This window comes from Syzygium oleosum, unplaced genomic scaffold (assembly GCF_021117445.2).
Source record: "Syzygium oleosum isolate NSW1041296 unplaced genomic scaffold, Sole_v2.1 Sole_v2.08, whole genome shotgun sequence".
In the NCBI taxonomy this organism is placed as follows: Eukaryota; Viridiplantae; Streptophyta; class Magnoliopsida; order Myrtales; family Myrtaceae; genus Syzygium; species Syzygium oleosum.
This window is the reverse complement of record NW_026607492.1, coordinates 3,994,522-4,004,398: the sequence shown is the minus strand read 5'-3', so window position 1 is coordinate 4,004,398 and position 9,877 is coordinate 3,994,522. Positions and strand designations below refer to the sequence as shown.

General features: G+C 42.0%; 1 protein-coding gene across 1 annotated transcript; it reads left to right on the top strand.

Moving 5' to 3' along the window:
• Positions 1-3,444: 3,444 nt before the first annotated feature.
• LOC115685579 (uncharacterized) lies at positions 3,445-9,706 on the top strand. The gene is made up of 4 exons (XM_056313905.1): positions 3,445-3,626; positions 4,026-4,149; positions 4,238-4,347; positions 9,247-9,706. Exons 1-4 carry the CDS (start codon positions 3,445-3,447, stop codon positions 9,704-9,706), a joined length of 876 nt encoding a protein of 291 aa, XP_056169880.1.
• The last annotated feature ends 171 nt before the right edge of the window (positions 9,707-9,877 follow it).

Sequence of the window (9,877 nt, the reverse complement as noted above, 5' to 3'; positions counted from 1 at the left end):
TTAGGTATCAGTAGTTGTAGGAGCTACGCGTAAAAACTAAATTTACCAAAGTATGAATACGATTGATTGGTGTGAAAATGAAAATTCGCGGACACCGTGCAAGAGATATTGTGTATTGTAAATAATAATATGTCATCTCTGAAATGCATGTAAACGATAGAAGCTCTCGTTTGCTTATTGATACGAGAAAAAATTCTAATCGTATCCTTATATCGAGACGAAATATATTTCTTAAATACAAATGAGTTACGATCACATAGTAGAATCATGGAAAAGAGGGAAGAAGAACGAGGGGGCGATAAATCAGTACGTGTTTTGTCACCTCATGGAGAAAGCACCAAAACCCTTTCTTGCAATGAGGAAAGTCCGATTCTTCCGATCTACGATACTAGGAAGCACACTCAGAGGCGATACTTATAGAATGTGCGTAAAGTTTCTGGGGAAATTTCCAAATAAGAGTCTAAAGTGCCTTCATTTTCTCAAATAAGGGTCTAAAGTGGATCTTGTCTCAAATAAAGGCTTGAAATGCTCATATTTTATCAAATAAAGATCTGAAGTTGATTTTGTTTCAAATAAAAGCCTGAAGTGTTATTATTTTCTCAAAGAAGGGTCTGATCTCCCCAACTAATTGAGGGCATTTTCGTCCTTTTGTTATATTTTTATTTTTTTTCCTTTTTTCTTTTCTTCTTTTCCATTTTTTTTCTTCGTCACCGGCCATTGGGCAACCCTCGCCAACCACTAGGCGAGAGCCCGGCCGGCCGTTGGCAAGGGTCGCCTTGCCCAGGCCCTCTCCGGCCACGAGCAAGGCGACCCATGCCCGGATCAGGCGAAGGCCGCCCTCGCCCTCACCAGTGACCAGCGGCCTCGTCTAGGTAGGGCAAACTGGCGAGGGCAACCCTTGCTAGATCTGGGTGTGGAGTGCCTCACTCGTGGCCGGCGAGGGCCACAACCCTTGTCAACGACCGACCGGGCCCTCGCCCAGTGGCTGGCGAAGGTCGCCGGCAACTGAGGAAAAAACAAGAAATGGAAAAAAAGACATGGAAAAGAAGAAAAGAAAAAAGGAAAAAATAAAATAAAATGACGAAAATGCCCTTGATTAGTTGTTGAGGTTAGGCCCTTTTTCGAAAAAATAATGGAACGTCATGTTCTTATTTGAGAAAATGAGAGCACTTCATGCTCTTATTGAGACAAGATCCATTTCAAGCTCTTATTTAAGAAAATGAAGGCACTTCGGATCCTTATTTGGAAATTTCTCAAGTTTCTAACAAGATCCTTCGACCCTAATGCCAATTAATTAGAGCTGATGTGACTGTTAGACCATGTGAGAGTATGACGTGGCGAAGAATTTTGTCTCCGGGAACAAGCCACCACAGGAAAATGACAGCAATTTTTGTCTCCGTGGGCAAGCCGCCATGGGGGCTCGATTTCGATCGTCGCTTCAGCTCGAATTAACCAGAATAGATGTCCGAGGGATTTGATAAGAAAATTTATGAACATTCAAGGATCTCATTACACGAATTAAAGATTAAGAATTTGATTAAAAAAGTACAAAGTCAAGGGACAAAAAGTGAAATTATCCTTTACTTTACGGCTACTAACAATGTGACATCTTTCTACTACTTCTCCATACGATTACAAAGTTTTCATATATAAAAATAAGAATCGGTATATCGATGTTATACTACATGAATTTTCCGCGGTGCCAAGTGATTTTTTGTTATTATAATCATCATACTTATCAATGATCAGTGAACTTTATTTAGTTTTTTTAAGAAAAAGTAACTTTTAACTTATCAGTATCCAATAACTATCACATGTGATCAGCAACTCTTCATATATAAAAAATAATAGAATCTAGTAACCATAACAAAGAAATATTTAACATCATACTCATCAATGACCAGTGAACTTTATCTAATTTTCTTAAGAAAAAGTAACTTTTAACTTATCAGCATTCAATAACTATCGCATATGATTAGTAACTTTTTTAACATCGAGCTTTGATTATTAAAGTCAAGTTGAGCTCGAGCTTTGATCCGTGTTGACTCGACTCGTCTCGATTACATCTCAATTATTCCGCAATTAGTAACCTTCACACGCGGGTGGTAACTTTATATAGATTGGGAAGTAGCGAAATATTAGTAATCTACGTAAAACTATTTTTCACTATGGTTAATAATTTTCCATATTGAAACTCTCGTTCTTAACCCACCCAGACAATGCTGAGTATTTGAAGCTAAATAGAGAAAATCCCTACGCCACCCTCACGGGCCTTGTCAACAATAAACATAGTTTACTTTTTTACCAGCAAAGGTAAACTCCGGTCCTCTGAAATACAACACTAATTTTATGGATCGTATAAGACGCAAGCCTAAGCCCGATTGAGCTAGGAGTGAGCATGATCCGGTTCTAGAGCTAGAACTAGGAATCGAACCGGGGAGAACGGTTCCAGAAAACCTGAAGTCCGGAACCGAACAGGTCTATCCTAGAATCGGCTCTGGACTGTTCCCAAGCGGAACCCAAACCGTTGTTCATCCTTAGATTGAGCGGCCCGCATATGGAATCATACGAGCTTGTTTGCACTTTGTGATGTGATCGAACCCGTGCCATGCGCTTCCCCCCCTTGTAGAGAAAGCAAAAATCCATGGTGATTGAGCTTTTCCGTCCATCCTTCCATACGGGCGAAATTTTATATTTTCCGTTACGCAATATCGCGTCTTTCATATGCCATACTAAGTATAGCTCTCTAATCCGATCAAAAGGCGGGCTATATACGATGAGTTCGAGACTTATGGATGTCGCGTCAAACACAACATTGTCCTAGTACACATCGGACCAAAGTTACGGACAGCATTTCGTGATCGCTTAGGATTGTCAATACATCTTGAACCGAAACCTCCGTAACCATAGACCAATTAATCCTCTGCAACATACATTCAGCAGATGGCATTCTACCATCTCATGGACAAATTACAAGAGACGAAGTTCTGTAATGTCCCAAACTCCCACAAACGCAACGGAAGTACAGTTATCAGGAGGAATTTATTTTTGAAAAGAAAAACGTGATGGAAAGAGGAGGGGGAGAAATGTCAACTATGTGAATGTATAGTTAAAAGTAAGGGGACGGAGTAGGCGGCGGCGGCGTGAATGCCGGGATTGGTGGCACGGGGAATGACCGCATCGGCGGGTGAGGTGGCAATGGGGGGAGGGGGGAAGGGAAAAAAGGTGGCTGTGAAGCAGAAGGCGGTCGTGATGGCGAAGGAATTAGTGGTTGTGGCAATGGAGGGAACGGGAAATATGCCGATGGTGGTGGCGTAGTAACTTCCGGTGTTGGTGGGAAACGAAATGGTGGCAACGGCGGGAGAGGCAGCAGTGGCGGGAGTGGCAGCTCTGGAGGGAGAGGGAAACGGAACGTAGGTGGCAGTGAAGTAGATGGCGGTAGTGATGGCGAAGGAATTGGTGGCTGTGGCAATGGTGGGAAATGAAATGGTGACAATGGCCGGAGAGGTGGCAGTGGCGGGAGAGGCGGCAACGGAGGGCGAGGGGAATAGAAATAGGGTGGCACCGTCGTTGATTCCGGATTTATCAAGCCTTTCTTGGAGCCAGATTCTACGAGACCTCTCCGGGTCGGTTTTCGGGCACATGAGCTCGGTTGTTCCCGGGGCGTGAAGGCAAGAGCTCCTACGGAGAGTACTTGAGGTTCTTGCATATTCAACTTGAGACGAAGCAAAGCTCGTGATGACACCGCATCACAACCTGGATTGCTGCTTTTGATCAGCTTCACCGTGCATCCCTGGATTTTCTCGGCATCTTCGCTCGTCAAAGGAGGCAGACGGACCTCAAAGTTGCCGCGCTCATCCGTGGTCACCTCTTTTCGGAAACCCAAGTCTGTGCATTCTAGCAGAACAGATGCACCTGCATATATGCACACAAGTTGAATCTGTTTTCAAGACAAATTGCAACTGATACACAAAACTCAGAGAACCATGAAAGAGTTTGCAATGACTCTCTTCTTTTTGTGCTAGGATGACCAATTTTGGACCTGAAATGAAGTGGCTGATCCTAGAGAAGCCTTGGTTGAAGCATGGGGCGCAGTGGACAGTGCCCACAACCTGTGCAGAAGGGAGGCTCTCCCTGCGGGCAGCCCCGGTACCGTGAAATAGCCCGAGACCGAGCAAGAGCAATGTTATCATAGACCAAGGCATTGGCATTGTGACCTACTCTCAATTCATCTCAGAGCATTCCCTTCTTGGGTCCTATATACAGAGCTCCTGATGACCTTGTGACAGATTTAAAGACAACGAAGAGAGGGTTTTTGCCTGATTGGCTCTTTGTTGCTGTCTGGATGTGACTCGAGGTATCCATCAAGAGCCAAGCTCACATAGGAAGCCGGTTGGTTAATCAGTTTGCTCCTTTGAACTCATCGTTTCCTTGATATTGGAAATGTAGGTCAGAAAAAGCTCGATCCAGTCCGGACGCAGATGGCCTGCCCTCCTCCGCAGCGGATCTAGCGGGGCGAGAATTTAGTCTAGCACGCGAAAGCTGACCCGCGCTATACCATCCACCCGACATCAGAACGGACAAACAGGAGAGTTAATTCGGGGTGGAAAAGGTAGAATTCAAGATGCGCTTTAGTATATGCTTTGGTTTTATTGTTTTGCTCACAGATTTCATTGATCCTTGAAGTAATCTCCATCCCAACAATGATGAAAGTTTCGTTTTTGGCGATACACAGTAATGCCATATATATGATGTCCGGTTGCATTTGCGCAGTACGACGCTCCAAATTTGGCAATCCCTCGTCGTGCTTTCTGTACTTAGCAGGCTGTCGCCATCCAAAGCAATGATACATCTCACCAAGGTAGAGAAAACAAACATCTACACATGGATCCAAACGATGAAGTTGTTTCGGCTTCTTAGGGTTCGTTCGTTTTGTGGAAAATCCACGTTTTGGAAAACAATTTCCCAGCTTAAAATTAGGGGTAAGCATTGTCCGGATGGGCAGTTTCCACCTTGAAACTGGGAACCGCCCACTAAGGACCGATTCCAAAAAATTGAAACCAGGAACCGCCCGTTGGTTCTATGATCCACCCGGGAACCGGTTGAAATGTCTCCAACAAATTCATACGTTGCACTGGCAATTTTCAAACTGAAAATCAAGAACTTATTCTCATCTAGGTACTGCATGCATTCAAGTGAAACAACAGAATCATACGTACCACAAGACACAATAGCACAAACCAACTACTGCAGAAAAAAAAAAGATTCATTTTTAGGAAAAAATGTTCTATTTGATGTGCTAAATTGGGGTAAGAAGGATTTGGAGATGGTCTTGAAGATCTTCAAGTTAATAACCAACCATTAGCACTAGCAGAGAAAAAGAAAAAAAAACAAGATTTTCGAAATTTATTTTACTCTATTAGAAGTTTAGTCCACAACAATTTTTATCTTAATTAATTCAATATATGCTTCATGCAGGGGAAATGCCACCATTGAAAAAGATGCTTCCATAAAACAAGAAAGGAAGGCAAGAGACTAAAAATACACCAGTATAACTCTTAAGTGAAGACTAGCTAAAAGAATGGCAGAAGAAAACCAAGAGACAGAGACAGTGAGAAGGGAACCAATTGAATGTGATTAGCAGTGACGTTGTTGGGGTAATAAGCTGCCATTATCAGCTGCTTCTGTACTAGTCTGGTCAAGTGGGCGGTTCCACACCCAGAACCAGAAACCGGACCGGTACTCACCGGTTCAAATAAATTGGAACCGGAAAACGGACCGGTCCCAATAGAAACCGTCGGTTCTGGGCCGGTTTGATCCACTTCTAGGTGGTTCCTGATTCCTTTGCACACTCCTACTTGAAATGATTAGTCAGTGAAAAATGTTTTATTTATTTTCGTCGGCGATGAAAATATTTGACAAGTTACATGCTATAGCTTTGCGAACACATCAAGAGGAGGTGCAATAATTTGGACGAAATGGAACAAGCAGTAGAAAATATTTGTACCTATTTTTCAATATGTATGGGCCTATTTTTATATTTGGGATTTGGCGGCGATGCCTCATTGTGAAGATCTGCTATTTTGTTTGCTTCCTCTTATGTCCAGTATTTGCTCAATCTAGAACCTCTTATGTCCAGTATTTGCTAAATCTAGAAGCTCTTGCTCAATCTCGAAGCTCTTGATTCTGTTGGTGTTATTGGGTGGTCTTAGGCCTCTCTCACTCTAAGGCTGCGTTTGGTCGTCCGAATTTCTAACTAAGATAGGATTGGATAAGATAAAATATGAAATCCAAGGGATTTGCTATATCTTATTTATTGTTGGTGAATCGTAGTAATAAAGCCAGATATTTTTAAATATTTTTATGTCCATTATTTGCTATGAACGTTATATCAATGTAAATGAACCTAAAAATTGCACAAACGGAGATGATAAAAATTTCTCACGACATTCATACCTATTTCATATTTATTTATATTTTTATTATTTTTCCCTCTATTTTTTCATTATTTTCTTTTTCATTTCTTCCCCTTCCATCATTCTCTAATAAAATTTTATTAAATAGTAAACTATACAAATATGCCTAAAATATGTAATAAATATAAAAAATAAATGTGTATATATATATGAAATTTATATCATCAGATAGAACGAAATTTGAATATATAAATAAAAACAAGAATAAAAAAACGAATTTATTGTTATTTTTTTTTATTTTGAATTTTTTATATTAAAATTCAAGTATTATTTATATTCAAATATTATTTTAATTTTATTAATTTAACAAGTTTGTTATTTGAGAATAATAACTTTTATATTATGAATATTAGAAATCCTATCCACCTTTATCCCACCTACCCCAAGGAATAATTTTATTCGGGCTATATCCCTCCTATATCCGACTTTATCCTATCTTGAGCAAGCACCAAACACGGGATAAGATAAAATTTATCCTATCCCGAATTTTATCCTAACTATCAAACGTAGCCTAAAAGTTAACTCAGAAAGTGAATCTTTCCTTCACACTTATAAACCGACCACTAGCCCCTTCCACAACCGATATGGGATAACCTCAACAATCTCCCCTCACACATCAGATCCTGGATCGGAGTCACAACAACCCGTATCTCTCCCATGTGAGAGTTGAGTCTAGATTCGTTGGCAACCTGGGCTCTGATACTCATAGTAAGTGGTCTTGAACCTCTCTCACCCCAAAAGCTAGCTCAAAATGTAAGGCTTTCCCTCACACTTATAAATCAACTACCAGCCCCTTTCATAACCGATGTGGGACAACCTCAACAGTGTTCTAGGTAGTGTTTTGAGGAATTGGGAAAATGCGATTCCACGTGTGAAGTTGGGAAGCAGAAGAAGAGAAGAAGAAGAGGAAAAGGAAAAAGAAAGAAACCCCAAAACCAAAGCCATTTTTCGGTTCGGTTTTTCTGTGGTTCGGGTCTAAAGAGGCACGAAACCTTCGCGGGTATATGTTGATGCCTGAATTGTTGACACCCCTACGGAGGGACCGATTCCAGAAAACCTAGAATCGAGAATTGAATATGTTACTCTAGAATAGGCTATGGCTAGTTCCCAGGCTGAATCTGTATCGCTACTCACTCCTAAAATGAGTGACCCAAGTTTGAGATTACATGAGCTTGTTTCCATTTTACGGTGCGGAATCGATCATGTGTCATGTGTCTTTTAACCCACAAGTCAAAAACTTAAGACTAGCCAATTCCAAAATTAATATATATGGTTTTACCTAGGTGAGAAAATGACACAAATGGTTCCTGAAATTTGGCTTAATGTGCAATGTGGCCTCTGAACTTTCAATTTGTTCAATGTGGTCCCTAAATTTTAGCCCAATGTGCAATGTGGTCTCTGAACTTTAATTTGTTCAATATGGTCCCTGAACTTTGGTACATATTCAAACTAGTCCATAGACTATATGAAAATGTTCAATATTGTCCTTCAATTAATTTAAGTTCAGGGACAACATTGAATATATTTATATAGCCAAGGACTAGTTTGAACATGTTCCAAAAGTTCATGGATCACATTGCACATTGGCATAAAGTTCAGGGATCACATTAAACAAATTGAAAGTTTAGGGGTTACATTGCACATTGGGTCAAATTTCAGAGACCATTTGTGTCATTATTCCTACCCAAATAGAGAATCCGTGGTAATTCACCTTTTCCATCTATGTTCATACGAGGAGAAAAAAATTTTCTCCTTGTTTCGTAATATCACTGCATTCATATGGCATATTCAGTCTAGGTCTCTAATCCGATCAAAAGGCAAGCTATGTACAATGAGTTTGAGACTTACAAATCACATCAAACACAGCATTGGACCTGTTTGGTTCAACATTTGAAAGCTACTTTGGGTGTCTAAAGTCCCTTGAGCAAATGTAAACTTGTTTGGCAAATTTTTTCGCAAGTTTTGAGGAGATGCAATTGCATCTCCAAAGCTTGGAAAGGGCCTTTGGCTGAATGGAGTCCATGAGGAGCCCTGAGAAGTTGCATTTTTGGAATGCAATTGAATACTGTTCATCACCACTGTTCATCATCTTCCCAAGCAGCTAGTCTGGCGCCAGCGACCGCCGCCTGGGGGTCGCGCGACCTCAGGCCGCCTCGCCCGAGGTAAGGCGAGGCTGGCCGGCGACCAGATCTGGCTGTCGGCGGTTAGCCGATGACCAGATCTCGCCGGCGGTGGTGGTCGGTAGGCCAGCTTTTTTTTTTTTTAAATATCAGTAAAAGTCTTTAACAAATAATTTTTACCAAACGGTATTTAGGCCAAAGTTGCTTTCAAATGTGATTTTAAAATACAAATTACCAAACACTACTTGCATTTTGAAAAACCCTTTTAGTTCGAAGGTCTTTGCATTTTGCCAAATGCATTCTCCAAAAATCGAACCAAACAAGCCCATTGTACCCGTTCACATCAAACCAGATTTACAGGCAGCACTTCGCAATCTACTACGATTATTTGTGCATTCTGAACAGAAACTGCTCTAACCACAGGACAATTATTCCTCTGCAACGTACATACAACAGACGGGATTCTATCATCTGATGAACAAATTACAAGAGACAAAGCTCTGTAATGGCCCAAACTCCCGCAAATCCAATAAAAGTACAGTGATCGGGAGGAATTTATCTTTTGAGAAGAAAAAGGTTATGGAGAAAGTAGAGGGAGAAATTGTTACCTATATGAATGTATAGTTCAATCAAGGGTGTCTCTTTCGAAGAGTAGAAACAGGAGGGGCACTAAGGGGCAGAGGAGGTGGTGGGAATGTAGCCGTTGGAGGGATAGGAGGAGAAGGGAAGGATGGCGGAGTCGCGGCCGGCGGCTGCGGCGGGAGAGGTGGCGATGGGGGGACAGGGAAAGGGAACAAAGATGGCTGTGGAGTACGTCCCGGTAGTGGTGGCAAAGGGAATGGTGGTGGCGGAGTAAATCCCAATGTTGGTGGGAAAGGAATTGGTGGCAGTGGCGGGAGAGGCGGCAGGGACGGGAGTGGCGGTAATGGAGGTACAAGGAAAGGGAATGAGGGCAGCGGTGGCGGTGGCGGCATCATTAACCCCGGGACCGGTGGTGAAGTAGTAGAGGGCGGCGGCAGGGCCATTGCTGACTCTGAAATTGACGACCAAGGAGTGACGGTGGTGGATATACGAATGTTATTGGAGGGTAAAGATCTGGATGGGATGTAACAGGAGCGCGTCGAGCCGATTTCGGATGTATCGAGCCTTTCTTGGAACCGGATTCCAGGAGACCTCTCCGGGTCGGTTTTCGGGCACATGATGTCGGTTTTTCTCGGGGCATGAAGGTGAAAACTCCTGCAGAGAATACTTGAAGTCCTTGCCTTTTCGACTTGAGACGAA